General features: G+C 37.6%; 1 protein-coding gene across 1 annotated transcript in view; it reads right to left on the reverse strand.

Annotated features, from left to right (window-relative positions):
* CWC27 (CWC27 spliceosome associated cyclophilin) overlaps window positions 1-17,973 on the reverse strand; it is a 171,898-nt gene that overhangs the window by 134,124 nt on the left and 19,801 nt on the right. The window contains exons 8-9 of the mRNA XM_045848415.1: window positions 3,729-3,808; window positions 2,722-2,752 (exon numbers count right to left, since the gene is read on the reverse strand). Of these exons, the coding sequence (XP_045704371.1) occupies window positions 2,722-2,752; window positions 3,729-3,808 (111 nt within the window). The remainder of the gene's footprint in view (window positions 1-2,721; window positions 2,753-3,728; window positions 3,809-17,973) is intronic.

The following is a 17,973-nucleotide window of genomic DNA, read 5'->3' on the forward strand; positions in this document are numbered from 1 at the left end:
TAGTTATGTGTTTATTTTCTATCTCCCATAACTGTAGGAGGCACTCTATGAGGGCCAATATTCTGGACTATTTTACTTACTGCCATATCTTCATGTTCCAGAAGAGTTCCCAGCGAGAACAGAGAGAGGGAGTGCAGAGAGAAAGGAGGAGGAAGAAAGTAAGGGGAGGAAACAACAGAAGGAAGATGCTACTCCAAGTGCATCTTTTTCTCTTGTGTTTCTCTGAAGCAAGATTCTTAATTGAGGTCTGGAACTTTTGAGCAGTGGTCCTCGAAGTCTGCTCCTCAGATTACATAAGAGGGGACCCAAAAAACCCCGAACTGTCTTCTGGAGAGCAGGCTCTTTGTAGCACAGGCTTCTCCCTTTAGATGACTGTTCTAGGAACCCATCTGTATCAGGGACCAGTTGGCATTGTTGTGAGAGGCAGCATACAGCTTCAGTGAATTTTTTTTAAAAAGACTCTTTCAGTAAGTTTGCCCATTTCATGATGGGTGATTTATAAGGGCACCTGCCTACATTGTGCTGAGTGGTCAGCAGTTTTTGACCAAAAACAGTATGACCCCTTGCCCCACCCTCTCTATTCACTGGATCTCACCCTGAGCAATGTTCTTTTGTGTCCCCAGAAGAAAAAAGTCCTCAAAGGGAAATGTTTTGCTGATGTGGAAGAGGTGAATCAAAAAAATGGCAGAAGCACTAAAAGGCATCAAAATTGACAAGTTCAAACACTGTTTTGAGTCATGGAAATAAGTCTTAATAGGTATATTGCATCAAATGGAGAGTACTTTGAAGGTGACTGAAGTTTAAACATGTAAGAATAAGTACACAATTTTTTAAAAATAAATGTTGGCATTTTCTTGGGTCCCCCCTTGTATAACATAGTCTGTTGTTGAGAAAATGTAAAATCCTCCCAGTCTTTCCAAACCAAATCTCTAGGAATAGAAATTGTGAATGTTTTCAGTGAAATGTTTAAGAAATTCTTTAGCCCTAAAAGTTGATAACCACTAGGTTTTCCATGCTTAGTCCTCAGGAGATCTAAAAAATTCCTGGCAAATTCATTAAATTTTGTTTGTGTTTGTAGTATATTCTCTGGAAAGAAGATTTACAGTTTAAGTGATTGCAAAGGATCTGGGACACAAAGCAGGTTCAAGACCACACACTATCCTTAGATGACCTCACCCCCACCAGGCTGCAAGAACAGATCTATACTTTTACATCGGGCCTTGATCCAACTATCTTCCGACCCATATTACTGCTACACGGGCGTCTCCAAGTTCTCTGAATCTCAAAATGTACATAATTAACCACGTTATTTTTCATCTTTCTCCCCACCTTAAGCCTACTCTTTCTTGTGATTGTCCCAGACTCGACTTTCTCCCTCACCTCATAATATTCTATCAGTCACCTCTTAGACTATATATCTTTCAGGTCTCTTTCCCACGTCACAGCTGCAGTTTTATATCACACTGTCCTCTTGTGATAGCTGCCCAAGAGGTCTCCTTGATTCCAGTCTATTTCTTCTAATTTGTCTTCTACAATATTGCCAACAGTGACCTTCCTAAAATGTAAGGTTGACCATAGCACTCTTCTTTTTAACTAACACCCTTTCAGTTGCTCCTCATTACTTTTGAATTTAAACTCCTCAACACGGCCTACAAGCGCTCTCATATTTGGCCTCACCTACCTCTCCAACCTCACCCCCTCTCACTCCTGTCATGACCCTCCGGTCACACTCATCTGCGTTCAGCTCCAGGTGCACACCAAGCTCTCTCCTGCTTCCGAGCCTTTTGTGCATGTGGTTTCTTCTACCTCCAACACTCTTCCTCTCTGCTGTTCACATAAGGCAGGTTCCTTCTCAAACGTGAACCTCAGCTTGTACTTTCTAAATAAGGTATAATCTCTCCTTGTTACCATGCTTTATGCTGTTCTCCACGCTAAAGGAACTCTACTCTTTACCATGTTCTTTCTTTGATCTAGTCGACGCCCAATTCTTCTACACTATACAACACAATCATCTCTTTCAGGAAGGTTTTCTTGAGTAGGTTAGATATTCCTCCTTTCTCTACTACACATAGAAAGAACCCCCTCTTTTGACTGTGGCAATCGATATCAAGCTGTGTTCATTCGTAGGAAGTTATGTACTTCCTGCTGAACTGCACGATGCACACAGATCAGTGGGTTTTTACATAAAGTGACAAATGGTTGACTTGAAAAAAACTTGGTCACTTATATATAAAGGAAATTCTGCCTCCTGTTTTATCAGATTTAAGCCAGTACTACTGATGAAGAAAGAGCACTATAGTCATGAAAGAGAATCTCCTGAAATGTGTGTAAAGGAATGCTGACTATTATAAATGACTGACCCAAGCATTTCTCGTACATCACGAAGGGCACACAGGCAGCAACATGCCACCTTTCCACATAATGAAATAAAACCAAGCCATCTGAATTTGGAGTATTCAAGTAATGTTACATCATAGGGAGAAAAGACAGGCTAGAAACTTCATATATAAGATTCCACACACATAGACATATGCTTCGAAGAAAATATATCAAAATAAGTGACGTATTTTTCAAAATTCTCAGATTTTCTCAAAATTTTATAACTGTAAAAGATATATATGTATATGTATATATATAGCCTTATAAGAAAAACAATTGAATTTTTTAAGATTTTGAATTTTCTTTAAATGGTTCAAACTATATTTGTATTAAAATACTCACATCATCTAAATCTGCTGCATCACCTTTTTCACTACAAAAAATAAGAAAAACAATAAATTTTAGCTTCAAAATTAAACTAATAAAATTGTTCAATAACCCCTAAATTTAGAATATTTTGCTGGATGAATACTTCAAAAACGTATTTTAATACAGGAATTTCAGAATGGCATTCTAGAATAAATGGAAACATACTAAAAATGAATCATCTTTTAAATGGAATATGAGGTACTCCATTACTACATATACAAAATCAATAGAATTAAAAGAAAAAATGCAAGCAATAACCAACAATGCTATTTTTATGAACAGAGGGCAAGTGAAAAAACTTTCTTCCACTGGCTTGATGTACTCTGGCTGGTGAAAACAAATCCTTCAAATGCAATGATGTTAAGAAGACAGTTTTGGAACAGAATTTCCGAAAATGAGCTAACCGTAGTACAATAGTATTTTAGTCCCCCTTTGAAACACTGGCTGAAAATATCATGTGCAACTACAAGGAACAGCCAGATATCCTCTCTTCTCAAAGAGAAGAAACAAAGATAGTAAGGTAATTTTCTGTTAACTCCAGAAAATATGTAAGAAATAATACTCAAAGGACTGGCCAAAACTGAGGTGACTGTTTCACAAAACCCTTCAATTCTGCTTTATCAATCATACCAAATGAGACAAAAAATGCTTCAAGAGAAAAGTTGGCAAAGCAACTTTGAATTAAACATAAAAACATTAAAGCAAAGTTTCCTACTCTGCAAACTATCCCAAGACTTAAAAGTTTAACAATTAATTTCAATTTAATTAGTTGGACTCAGGCAGACAGCAAGAAGAGTGAGCGATAGTGCTTCTCTCCACTATGGCAGAACTTCTACCCACCAGCATTGAAAAAAGGCTTTAACTTTTGGCTGGGTTGAAAAAGTTTGACATGTGAGAAACAGCTGTTTACTCACACAGGAAGTTGTAAATTATCTGAGCCAGAAAATAAGAACTTTGGATCACACTAGCACCATACTAACCTTTCAACAACTGGAACAGAACTGAGATGTGGGTCATCCTTCAGCAAGTCATGACTGCTTTTGCTTTTCCCCTTCATGCTCTAGAAAGGAATGCAGACATCATCATGAGTCGGGGAAAACCAGTCTTCCAAAAGGATGATTAACAAATTTACATGAAATCTAGGACTGATATAACATGGTTAGCAAAAGAAATGTGTTCCTGAAAAGTTCAGTATACAGTAAAGCTTTATAAATAAGAATCTTACTCTTCTATTGACTGAAAATATTATATTAGAAACACCTTTTTTGTTTTTTTAATTTAATCCTCATTGTATTTTTCTATTACCATTTAGTCCCCTTATATTTCCCTCCCTGCAGCAATTACCACACTCTTTTCCATGTCCTTGGGACCCTTTTGCTTTTTGCTTGGTCCTTCCACCCCCAACCTTCCCTCCCACACTAGCTGTCAGCCTGCTCTCCATCTGTGAATCTGTCTCTGTTTTGCATGTTAGTTCAGTTTGTTCATTAGATTCCACATATGAGAGAGATCCTATGGTATTTGTCTTTCTCTGACTTACTCACTTCACTTAGCAAAATGTTCTCCAGGTCCATCCATACTATTGCAAAGGGTAAAATTTTCTTCTTTTTTATGGCACATTGTGTAAATGTCCCATAGTTGTTTTATCCACTCATCTACTGATGGACACATGGGCTACTTCCATGTCTTGGCAATTGTAAATAACACTTCAATGAGCATGGGGGTGCTAATGTTCTTTCAAATTAGTGTTTTGGGTTTCTTCAGATATATTCCCAGAAGTGGGATCTCTGGTTCAAAAGACAGATGCATTTTTAATTTGTAAAAAGAAGTATCTCCATACTGCTTTTCACAGTGGCTGCACCAGTCTGAATTCCCACAAAAAAATGCACTAGGGTTCCCTTTTCTCCATGTCTTCGTCAGCACTTGTTGTTTGTTGATTTATTGACGATAGCCATTTTGACAAATGTGAGATGGTATCTCATTGTGGTTTTAATGGGCATCTCTCTGATGATTAGTGACATTGAGCATCTTTTCAGATGTCTGCTGGCCATCTGTATGTCCTCTTTGGAGAAGTGTCTGTTCAGGTTCAATTAATTTTTTTAATTGGGTTGTTTGGGGTTTTTCGGTGTTGAGTTTTGTATATACTTATAAATTTTGGATATTAACCCCCTATCAGATGTGTCAGCAAATATGTTCTCCCATTCTGTAGGTTAAGTTTTTATTTCATTGACTTCCTTTGCTGTGCAAAAGTTTTAGGTTTGGTGTAGTCCCATTTGTTTAATTTTTCTTTTGCTTCCCTAGCCTGGGGAGATAACATCCAATAAAAAGTTTCTATGAGTAATGTCTGAGATTTTCCTGTCTTTCTAGGATTTTTGTGGTTTCAGGTCTAACATTTAAGCTTTTGATTTATTCTAAATGTATCTTGTGTGTGGTGTAAGAAGGTGGTCTCGTTTCATTTTTCAGCACTTATCTGTCCAATTTTCCCAATACCATTTACTGGATAAACTATCTTTAGCTCATTGTATGTGCTTGCTTCCTCTATCGAATATTAATGGACTATAAAGGTGTGGGTTTATTTCTGGCCTCTCTATCTGTTCCATTGATCTATGTGTCTGTTTTTATGCCAGTACCATGCTGTTTTGATTACTATGGCCTTGTAGCATAGTTTGATATTAGGATTGCTATTGCTATGTGTGGCCTTTTGTGGTTCCATATAAATTTTTGAAATATTTGTTCTAGTTCTGTGAAATATGTCATTGGAATCTTGATAGAAATTGCATTGAATCTAGATTGCTTTGGGTAGTATGGACATTTTAATGATATTAATTCTTCTTATCATTAAACACGTTATGTGCTTCCACTTATTTGTGTCTTCAATTTTTTTCTTCAGTGTTTCATAATTTTCCATGTCCTGGTTAGGTTTATTCCTAGGATTTTTATTCTATTTGAAGCAATTATGAATCAGATTGTTTTCTTAATTTCCCTTTCTGTTAGTTCGTTATTGGCATATAAAAATGCAACTGATTTCTGGATGTTAATTTTGTATCCTGCTATTTTGCTGAATTCATTTATCAGTTCTAGTAGTTTCTCGGTGGAATTTTTGGGGTTCCCTATGTACAATATTATGTCATTGCAAATAAAGAGAGTTTTACTTCTTCCTTTCCAATTTAGATGCCTTTTATTTCTTCTTCTTCTCTGATTGCTGTGGCTAGAACTTCCAGTACCATGTTGAATTAAGAGAGGTGAAAGTGGATATCTCTGTCTTGTTCCCAATCTTAAGAGGAATGCTTGTAGTTTTTGCCCATTGAGTATGATGCTGACAGGGGTTTGTCATATATGGCCTTTATTATATTTAGGTATGTTCCCTCTGTTCCCACCTTGCTGAGAGTTTTCACCATAAATGAGGGCTGGATTTTATCAAATGCTTTTTCTGCTTCTATTGATATAATCATGTGGTTTTTATCAATAAGATCACTGGGTATGATCTTTTTTATGTATTTCTGTATTTGGCTTGCTAGTATTTTGTTGAGGATTTTAGCATCTATGTTCATCAGGGATATCAGCCTATAATTTTCTTTCTTTGTAGTGTTTTTATCTGGTATTGGAATTAGGATAAAACTGGCCTGGGAAAATGAGTTTGGACCCCTTGCATTTTACAAAATAGTTTGAGAAAAAGAGGTATTAGTTCTTCTCTGAATGTTTGTTAAAATTCACCTGTGAAGCCATCTGGTCTAGGGCTTTTGTTTGTTGGGAGTTTTTTTATTACTGCTTCAATTTCATTAGGTATAATCCATCTATTCAGATTTTCCGATTTTCCTGATTTATTTTTGGAAGACTGTATGTCTCTAGGAATTTATTCATTTCATCCAGGTTGTCCAGTTTGTTGGCATACAATTGTTCATATTTTTCCTATAATCCTTTGTATTTCTTTGGAGTCAGTTGCTATTTTTTCTCTTTCATTTCTGATTTTATTTCTTTGGGTCCTTTCTCTTTTGTTTCTTCTTGATGAGTCTAGTTAAAGGTTTGTCAATCTTTTAAAAGAAACATCTCTTGGATTCATTGATCTTTTATATCATTTTATTATAGATCCTATTTTGTTTATTTCTGCTCTGATCTTTATTATTTCCTTCCTTCTACTCACTTTGGGCTTTGTTTTTCTTTTTCAAGTTGCTGTTGGTATCAAATTAGATTGTTTATTTGAGTTCTTTCTTTTTTTCTTCCTTCCTTTTGAGATAGACTATGAATTTCCTTCTTAGGACTGCTTTCCCAATGTCCCACAGATTTTGGATTGCTGTGTCCTCATTTTCAATTGTTTCAAGGTATCTTTTGATTTCTTCGTTGTTCTCATTATTCACCCATTCATTGTTTAATAATGTGTTAATTTATCTTCCATGTATTTGGTGATTTTCAGAGTTCTTGGGATTGATTTCTAGTTTCATAGTATTATGATCAGAGAAGATGCTTGATATAATTTCAATCTTCTTAAATTTATTGAGACTTGTTTTGTGTTCTCACATGTGGTCTCTCCTAGAAAATGTTTCATGTGCACTTGAAAAGTATGTATATTCTGCTGCTTTGGGATGAAATGCTCATTTGATGTTGTGTGTTGTTTAAGGACACTATCTCCTTATTGATTTTCTGCCTGGAAGATTTATCCATTAAAGTCAATGGGGTATTAAAACCCCAACTATAACTGTATTTCTGTCGATCTCTCCCTTTATGACCACCAAGATCTGTTTTACATAATTAGGTGCTCCTATGTTGGGTGCATAAATGTTTACTAGGATTATACAGCAGATATAAGTGTTGCTACCTCAGGTTTTGCTTTTTCTTTTCCATTTGCATGAAACCTTTTTTTCAACCCTTTACTTTTAGTATCTTTTGATCTGAGATGGGTTCTTGGATGCAGCATATATACATATATATGGGTCTTATTTTCTTATCCACTCAGTTACCTTCTCTCTTTTGGTGGGAACATTTAAGCCACTGACATTTAAGGTGATTATTGATAGATACTTATGTAGTGCCATTGTATTGTTAGATTGTTTTCCTTTTGTTTTTTTTTTTCTTCTTAAACCAAGCCCTTTAACAATTTGTTGTAGTACTGGTTTGGTGTTAAACTCCTTTAGCTTTTTCTTGTGTGGGAAGGTCCTTATTTCTTCTCCAATTTTAAATGATAGCCTCACTTGGTAAAGTAGCCGCAGTTGTAGGTCCTTGCTTTTAATCACCTTTAATATTTCACGCCACTCTCTTCTGAGCTGAAATGTTTCTGTTGAGTAATCAGATGCCAGTCTAATTGGTGATCCCTTGTGGGTAACTACCTGCTTTTCTCTTGTGGCTTTTAGGATTCTCTCCTTGTCTTTTAGCCTTGTCATTTTGGTGTACACCTTCTTTAGGTCCAACTTGTTTGGGACTCTGAGCTGCCTGGACTTGTGTGACATTTTCCTTTGCCAGTTAGGTAAATTTTCGGTCACTATTTCTTCAAGTAGGTACTTGATCCCTTGCTTGCTCTCTTCTCCTTCTGGCATTCCATTATGCAGATCCTGTTATACTTCATGGTGTCCAAAATATTTCTTTAGCTCTCCTCATTTTTTTAAATTCTTTTTTCCTGTTGTTGCTCTACCTGGGTACTTTTTTTCTACCTTGTCTTCCAAAATACTGACTTGATCCTCTGCTTTATCTAACCCACTGTTTATTCCTTCCAGTGTATTATGTATTTCAGATATTGCATCCTTTATTTCTGACTGGTTCTTTTTTATGGGTTCTATGTCTTTTTTCATGCTGTTGAGTTACCTTCTCTCTTTTAATCATTACTCTCTTATAATGATCTTTAATCTTACTCTCTTACTACTCTCTCTTATAATCATTACTCTAAACTCTATCTGATGACTTGCCTGCTTCTATATCATCTAGTTTTCCTGGAGAATTCTCTTATTCTTTCATTTGGAGTCTATTCCTTTGTCTTCCCATTTTGGCTGCTTCTTTGTATTTTCTGTCTTAGTCATTAAACTGATCAATTGTTTGTCTAATCAAACTGTAAACAGCAGCCAGGCTTAAGGGTGAGGCAGAATAATTCCTGCAGGTGGGGGTATTGCTTCCCCCAGGCTGATACCATTCAGAGGAGTGCTCTGCCTAACAGACAAGGTTCCTGCAGTATGGGGAATGACTCAGCACAGGGATCATGGCAGCTGTTTCTTCAGTTCTCTCCCCAGAGCCACCAACCCCAGACTCTTCTCAAGTGTCTCTAGTCCACTCTGCCCTTCCTTTGCTGGATCCCAGGGTAAGTGGCTACAAATGAGATTTTGTGCATTAGCCCTTTAAGAGTCTCTCTGCATCTCCAGCAGTTTCTCCCTGGCAGACAGAAACCCCCAGCTTTCCACAGTTGGATGTTATCTGGGTTCCTTTCTGGCTCTGATGATGTAGCCTGGGGAGTCCAGCTTGGGGTTTAGACCCCACACATCTCAGGGGGAACCCTCCAGCTGCTGAAATATCCCTCTGGAACTTCAGCTGCCACTTGTGGGAGCCCAACCAGCCCTCTTACACCTCTGTACTCCCTAACAGTCTGGCTGTGGTACTTGTGTGTCTCTGTGGTTATAAGGCTTCTCTCCAACCTGTGTTCAGTTGGTTATTCAGGATGATTTCTCTACAGTTTAGTTGTAATTCCAGATTGGTCCTGGGAGGAAATTTATGTAGTTTTCACTTACTCCTCTGTCATCTTGGATCTCTAGAAATATCTTTTTCTTTCAAAAAGTGATATATCCTTGAAAATAAGTACGCACTCCTATTTCCAAATGCTAAGTCCTCATTATGATTTACATACAGGTAAACAAATTAACTTTTGGCCCATATATTAAAACTTGAAAGATAAATCACAAGAGTTATTTGAAATAAATGTACACTATTATCCTTCAAATATGCTCTTCATACTACAGAGAATCTCTTCTAAAAGGTACCCAAGCAATCAGATGAGTGCACCTGCGAAGTGCTATTTAATGAAGAGGAAATGCATGTGGAAGAGGCTCTCAGTGACCAAACATGTATCAAATGCTTTAATGTCAAAGGTCATGTTCTCAATAAATTTGTATTTTACTAGAGAAACAAGGTGTAGGAAGAGATAAAAAATATTACTATAAAATAACTACTACTACTATTACTACTACTTCTACTACTTTTAAGTATATACTTTGTGCCTGGTAATGTGCTACAGTACAGTATTCCTACCCCTCATTTCCTCCCCTTCCCAAATGAAAATATGTAAAGTGGGCACTTTATATATATATATTTAAAATATATAAAATTAGCCGCACTTTATAGATAGAAAACTAGACTGAGTTTATGTAACTTAGTAGAGGTCACAATGCTAGGCACTATTACAGGATCTACGATTTAAATCTAGGTCGGTCTCACAATAGATACCAAAAATGTAAAGGTATCTATTTTTTTCCCTAGAGGCCCCCAAGGACCCAGAATACAGGCCAGATTTCAGAGCTGCAGACCATCCTACAGACTTCCCCACCACAGGGTGAAGAACCTTCAGATTCACTCTCCTCCCCTCAACTAATCAAGTAATAGCGAACAATAAGAGGTTTAAGTTAAGGAAGAAAGAATAATTTCTATTTACTTTGAAAGAAAATTTTACTTTGAAAAGTTCATTACAAAGTATGTTAATTGAAATTTTAAAACATTAGATACAGAGACATGAAACTATCTCCTTCCTTTAAGCCTCATTCACTCCTTTTAACAATTTTGAGGCAGCCTACTAAGTTTGGTAGGTATTACCTTGAGGCAAATGTATGCCTTCTGAAATATATTTCCATTATTAAAATAAGAGGTTTGACTTTTGTTTTAACATGAAATTCTCCATATTTTTAAGTCTAATGAATTAAAACATATTTATAGTCTAGTTTCACAAAACAAATCTCCCAATTAATCTAAAGATGCTATTCATCTGTAGTTTTAGAAGGTTATAATCTGAATTATGTAATTATCTGTATTTCTAAATCTATAACCTTACATAAACCAAAGAGTGATGAAAAAGCAAAATATCAACTAATTATTTGATGTCTGTCCAACTTTGAAAACTGAAAAATAACTTCAAAAATCAGAGAGTGGTATAGTAGAAAGAATACAGGACAAAAACAAAGAGAGTAGTGGGGCCGAATGAGTTTTCAAACCTAATATTCAGTAACTCTGAGTTTTAGTCTGAAATTTACCCCATCTAGGGAAACAGAATGACCTCATCAGACTTCAGAACCCTTGCCTACAGTGGAACGAATTATAATAGCAGCTTTGCCTACTTTACAAAAGGAAATTAAATGAGATATGTGCAAAATTGTACAAGTAAACATAAAATGATCTAAAACAGAATAGAACTTGAACATCCTATATTCATGCTTCCCTTCCCTAAGACTGGTTCCTCCTGCACCTCCAACCGTAAACATTTACCTTCATGTACTCTAAGAAATATTCCCTGTCTAATTTCCCCACGGGGCTCCCTCATGGAGTTGCAGTCACAAACATCACAGCCAGAGGTGGCCTCGGCCTCCAGTCCAGTCTCTTAGAAGCTGGCAAAGGTAGGGTAAGAGATTCTTCCTACAGCCTCTAGAAGGAAGCCAGCCTGACCAACACCTCGATTTCTAGCCCAGAAAAATCTGTTTGGGACTTCTGACCTTCATAACTGTAAAATACTCAATTTGTTTTGCTTCAAGCCACTGAATTCAGGGTAATTTGTGATAGTAGAAATATGAAATTAATACAAATACAGTAACATCTTTTTGGAATTAAATATAAACAACTAGAAAGATAAGTAAATTAAAGTTTCAAGTAACTTAATGGGGCAAATATTTCATAAATATTTTAAAACTTCTGACAACCTCTGTGCAAATGGCCTGGCAGCATGCTCCATGCTAGGCCCACCCCTCGCTCTCAACTTTTTGGGAAAATTTAGTTTCAGGCTCTGGCCAGGTAACTCAGCTGGCTGGAGTGCCGTCCCAACATGCCAAGGTTGCGGTTCGATCCCGTCAGGTCAGGGCACATCCAAGAAGCAACCAAGGAATGCTTAAAGGAACAACAAATCAGTGTTTCTCTCCTCTCTCTCTCCCTCAAATCAGTTTAAACAAATTAATTTCATGGAATAAATGAGAATAGGGTAAAATGTTTGCACTTTATTCTCCAAAATGGTGTATTTGTTTATCAATATAACTTTTTCTGAATGCAAAAACACAGCCCTTCATAACTGGATTTGAAGTAAAAACGTTAACATCTTGTGAAGTGAGAGAAGTGTGGTGGGTCACTATTGTGAATGTGGCGCAGTTGAACCCTCATTTTAAACTCTAGTTACTGAGAGGCTTTTAAAACGGGCCACTGTTTAGCTTGCCTCATGAAAACTACTTGTCTAGTTGTCAGCTTTCATTTGAAAATATTTTATGACATTTATATTTAAGTTATACATACAGACTCAGGAGTAAACTTTAAATCTATACAGACACTTGAAAGAAGCTATTATTTAAGAAAGCGACATGCAGGGAGGGAATCTTCCAGACAACCACCTTCCAGATATCTGAAGCCTAGGCTCACATTTTCACTTGGTTCTCGCTCCCCCACAGCATATCCCATTCCCCAAGCAGTCCCCAGGTGAGACGGCTTCTGGTGTCAGGCCTGCCTCCCCACGACCCTCCCAGCTTCTGAGTGTGTGTAGTCTGCCTGTCACATTTTCACACATCCTTCTTACATGTGTTCAGAACCAAACACGATGTACACATGTGAGCCCCCAAATGCAAACAAACAAACAAAAAAGTTAAATTCCTTATTCTAGAGACCTTACTCTCAATAACTCAACTAGGGCTTACAGGCTATTAGGTCTGATACCTATTCAGCTGATTTCATTAAACTAAAGTATAGAATTTACATGTACTCCTATTAAATTTCAACTTACTATTTCAAATAATCAGGCACAGATTGACAACAAAGCACTCTTTGGGCAGAAGTATTCAATCAGCTATAAATCCACCTGACTGTACTATCTCCCAGATCACATTTCCCCATGCTGTCCACAAGAATATCATGACAGGCTCTGACAATGTGCTTTCCTGAACTCAAGATATGTTATTATGACACCCCCCTATCATGCAATCCTATCAAGAAGGAAATGAAGTCAGTCTGGAAAGTCACTTAACCAGAGTCTTAGTTTCCTCTTCTATAAAGAAAGGAAGTTGGACTAGATCCCTTTGAGCTATAAAATTCTATTATTCTAAAAGAGATCTCTATCAGGTAGTAGAAAGATACCGAAATAAATAATGGACGAAAGCTAACCCACGTGGGAGAGGCGCCTTGTCATGAATAAATGAGTGGGGTGAAGCAGTGTCTGTAACCCCACACTGATAATCCATAAGCCAGAGGGGACTCTATCTCATTTCTCCTTTCACATAAGGTGAAGCCCCAATTCAAGCTTTACCAATTACTAGCTTGTGATGTAGACTGGTTCTGGAATAAAGCTTAACACTGGAGTCACTGAGAAAAGAAACCTGATAAGCAAATGAATAATGAAACAATTATTTTCAAGTCCTCTAGAAATATTTAATTTCATGCAAACCACTACAACTGCAAATTGTTCTGAGTCACTGTAAAAGACACTTACTCGACTCTCTTTCTGGTTATTACATACATTTAAAGACAGTGTGGTTAAACTTTAAAATATATATATTCTATCAGTCATACTTGTCCAACAGTCAAGTCAGCCTTCCCTTTCCTTACCAAGGTTTCATTTGAAGAGTGTTCATAGTCTGAAGAACAGGACAAAAGCAAAATAAACAAAATGTACTTCCATGCCAATTCTCTCTTGAATTTATCTCATGTGCTCTGGAGTAATTTTCTTTCCTCTATACCAGTAAATGTCAATGACTTTTTTGTTGTGGTTCTATTTTGTCAAGCTAAATTTATCTATGACTCCATTATATAAAGAGATAAAACAGCTGAGCCCTGTAGGCCAGAGATTCTGCACGGCGTGCCAAGACCTACTTACACGTGGAGGATGAGTTGTGATGGGTCCTGGTGTACAGGTGTACAGGTGTACAGGTGTACACTCATGCTCTCCCAGGCTGTTCAAGCCACTACCTAGGACCCTGAGGGAGAGCTCAGGAAAGGCTCTAGGCCAGTTACACCGAACTTATGGCTTTCTACCCCGGAAAGCTGAACTGCTGGGGAAGTTTCTCCCCAGCCTTCTAGATCGCTTAAGCATGAGGGTGTTAGCCTCTGCATAATAGCTATGATCATATTAAAGTTTGTTCAATACTCTTTAGCTCTCTGAAAATAAGTTACAAATTATAACCTAGAGTATATTGTTTACTTTAAAGACATTGAGCTTTCAGAAATATTTTCAAGATTGTATAATATATCAGTGTAAGGATATCCACAGCCTAAATTCCACCACTCTAAATGGTACATACTATTTCCATGTAACAAAGAGAAAAACTGAAGATCAGGGAGACTAGGTTATCCAAGGTCACCGAGTACCAGTGGAAAGTAAAGTACGAATGGAAGTTTGTGTGACCCCCAATTCATGCTATTTCTCCTCCAGCACACTCTCACTCAGACAGACACAAAGTTCGCCACCAGGGAGCTCACAGCCGGGAACTCCACGCACAATAAGGCCAAAAGAAAAGGGTGCGATGTTTCAGTACTAAACAATGAGAACACAGTCATATGTTTCTTACGTGATAAAGCAAAAAGAATGTTTTAAAAAAGAAAATGTGAGGATCACAAGAAAGGCAAAGGTTATTAGATTAGAAAAAGAGTACAAAAGTGGAAAATACATTTAGAAAAGATGTTATTTTAGGTGTTGAAAATAAATATGACTGTGACATGCAGAGTGAGATAGGACACTTCAGGCAGGGAAAGGAACTCAAAGACACACACACACACACACACACACACACACACACACACACACGGAAAACACAAGGCACTTACATAAAACAGTGAACAGTTCAGATCTGCCAACTCAGGGTTTCCTACATTTCCCTGACAAGAATCACAGGGAATTCAACTAAAGCACAGCTTCCCAGGTCTCCGCCACTGTCAACTCTGATTAAATAGGTCTGAGATGGGTCTAGGAATTTAATTTTTTAAAAAAAATACTGTAAGTGGTTCTTATCAGCAGGGAAGTTGAAGCAGTATTATGCTGAAAGGCAGAGTTGGCAAAGGGGAGTCATGAAAGCAGAAGCTTGAAATAACAGGCCGAAGAATTTGGCCTTATTACTATGGTCAACAGAGCGCAACTGTAACATCTTAACGAGGCTTCAGGAAGACTGCTCCGAGTGATGAGTGGAAGGGAAGGAAGAGAAGGGAGAGGGGAGACCAGTCTGCAGACTATGGCAGCAGCCGAGGCTGGAGGTAATGAAGGCCCAACAAGGGGAGTGGCAAAAGAAATTAAAGGGTGAAAGAGATTTGTGATACATCATGGATGATAAATTAGTAGAACAGTACAGCTAACTAGTTATAGAGAGTAAAAATAAGAAAAAAAGTCAGAACTGAATCTAAAATACTTTAGAGGATATTGATACTAGGGAATGGAAAGAAAAGTCATAGGGCAGAGAGAAGTTTGAGGAGAAACTGTAATGAATTAAGCCTTAGCCAGGGCTTGGGTAACTGGTGGGATTTTCAGAGAGCTGTCCAGTAGGTAGCTAAAGAAAGAAGAATAAGCCAGCTGGGAGACATGGATTTGAAATACTGCCATTTGGGACTACATGGATAGACCTTGAGAATATTATGCTAATTGAAATAAGTCAGGCAGAAAAAGCTAAGCACCCTACATGAGATATAAAACGGCAACTTGTAGACACAGACAACGGTACGGTGGTTACCGGAGAAAGGGGGGCAGGGGGTGGTAAAGGATAAAGGGAGAAGATATGTGATAATGGAACATGATTTGACTTTGGGTGGTGGGCACACAATATAATATACAGATCATATATCATAGAAATCAACACTTAAAAACTGTATGATCCTATTAACTAATGTCACCCCAATAATTTTAGTTAAAAATATGAGTAATCGCCCTGGCTGGTGTAGCTCAGTGGATTGAGCATGGGCTGTGAACCAAAGTGTCGCAGGTTCGATTCCCAGTCAGGGTACATGCCTGGGTTGCAGGCCATGACCCCCAGCAACCGCACATTGATGTTTCTCTCTCTCTCTTTCTCCTTCCCTTTCCTCTCTAAAAATAAATTAATTAAATCTTTAAAAAAATATGAGTAATCCAGGCAAGAGATACAGATTTGAGAGTCAAAAACAAAACTATGATAATTTTCTCAGAGCCCACCCTATTAAAGAGTCAGATGAGAAGTACGATGACACCCTACTAGGGTTATATTGCTCATCTGCTCAGGGACCAGAGGGTGCAGTTTCTTGGCAAAGAGAAAAGCATTGACTTAGTCTTTCTACAGTTAGAAGTGTTTTTCAGGTTTAAGAACAAGCATAAAGAGCAAGCTGGCATTATTTATGGTGGTATCCCCTCACATATCAACCTTATGGCAAGCACAAATTGCTTTTGGAGTATCAAGTTTACTATATTCAGTATAAGGTAAACATATCTTTTTAAAAACTTTGTGCAACAGTAAGCAGCAGAAGGAAGATAAGCTTTCAACATTTAATACATGCTATTGTTACAAATAGGAAAAAAATTAAACTAATTTCTTAGTAAAGTCAGCCTCAAAGTAATTGTGAACAAAACTTACTTTAGACCAGATACTTAATTCAACAAAAAAATACTGACAGAAAAATCCCCTTCTCCTGCTCTTGATCTCCAAGGCTGCTCATCACACAGAATCCAAGACCCTGTGGGAGTTAGGGAAGGGCAGAGACCAATTGCACTGGACTGCCTTCCACCCCACAATGCTGTGCTACCAGTGAAATTTCTCACAAGCCTTTTAGATGGTTTGCAATTGAACTAGGCAGCTTCTGCACCATTCAAAATCACATCACAGACTTAAATAGCTATAGAACCCTAACTTCAAATTTCTGATTCCACCATGTCCTAAGTACATGGTCTTGGACAAGCAATGTAACCTCTCTGAGTATTGGTTTCTTCATTCACAAAATTTGTGTATCTCATGGTTATAAATATTACATAAAATAAATATTTGGCATAGGTAGCAGATAAGAAAATAAATTAATACAATGAAGTGTAATAAATGCTTTTAAAGGCCAGAGACAGACTATCCCTGAAAGAAATTAGGCTCAGTCTGGGTAGGAGTTGGTTGGGAAAGGGAGGTAGAGGTAATCAGGAGATGACAGAACAGCTGAATCTTTCTTTTCTTTTTTTTTTTCTGAACAGCTGAATCTTTTTTTATTTTTTAATTGTTGTCCAAGTAGAGTTTTCTGCCTTTCCCCCGCCAGCCCTCCCCACCACTCCAGCCCTCCCCCATTTCCACCCCTCCTTGTTGTTGTCTATGTGTCCTTTATGATTGTTCTTGTAAACCCTTCCCCTTTTCCCCCATTATCCCCTCCCCTCTCCCTTTTGACCACTGTCAGCCTGTTCTGAATTTCAATGTTTTTGGCTATATGAACAGCTGAATCTTAAAGGAAAAACAAAAATTAGCCACATAAAGGAGAGAGCACACTCCAAGCACAAGGAAGAATCAGAGGTAGGAGGGCTGGGAGGAGGCATGAGGATGCAGGAAACTTGACATCCTTAGAAAACATCAGTGAAAGGAAAGCCAGGCAATTTCCAGATTTAACATTTGCAGTTCTGTCCATTTACAAATACACCCACAGGATCGTGACACATAACTCTTTCATCTTAACGAGGCACAGATTTGAACCATGAATAATGTAAGACTAGTGCACTGACATCTAACAAAGATGGCTTTATTGGGTTGACAGCAATATTGGTGATACTGACGAGGAATAGGGAAGGACATTTTCATGTAAAGATGAATTTAATTTTGACAGCTGAAGTAGAGATACCTCCTAAGGACAAATCAGAATGAAAAGAGCCGAGATAAAATATTCAGCTTTGTCACCTCTTTCAGAATATTAGTATGCAGGTGATAACTAAATCACATTATCAATATTTCATTCAAGAATACTGAAGTCAGCAAGAAAGATAATTCTGACCAGAATATTTCTTATACATGCCCACTTTAATTCAGTTTTAATGCAAGGGGTATAAGTAGAGTGCTTACTACATGCTCAACATTAGCCTACCAAACCCATGCTCAATGGTGAGGGAAG

Source organism: Phyllostomus hastatus, unplaced genomic scaffold (genome assembly GCF_019186645.2).
Source record: "Phyllostomus hastatus isolate PE091 unplaced genomic scaffold, TTU_PhHast_1.1 phas_contig_58, whole genome shotgun sequence".
Taxonomy (NCBI): domain Eukaryota; kingdom Metazoa; phylum Chordata; class Mammalia; order Chiroptera; family Phyllostomidae; genus Phyllostomus; species Phyllostomus hastatus.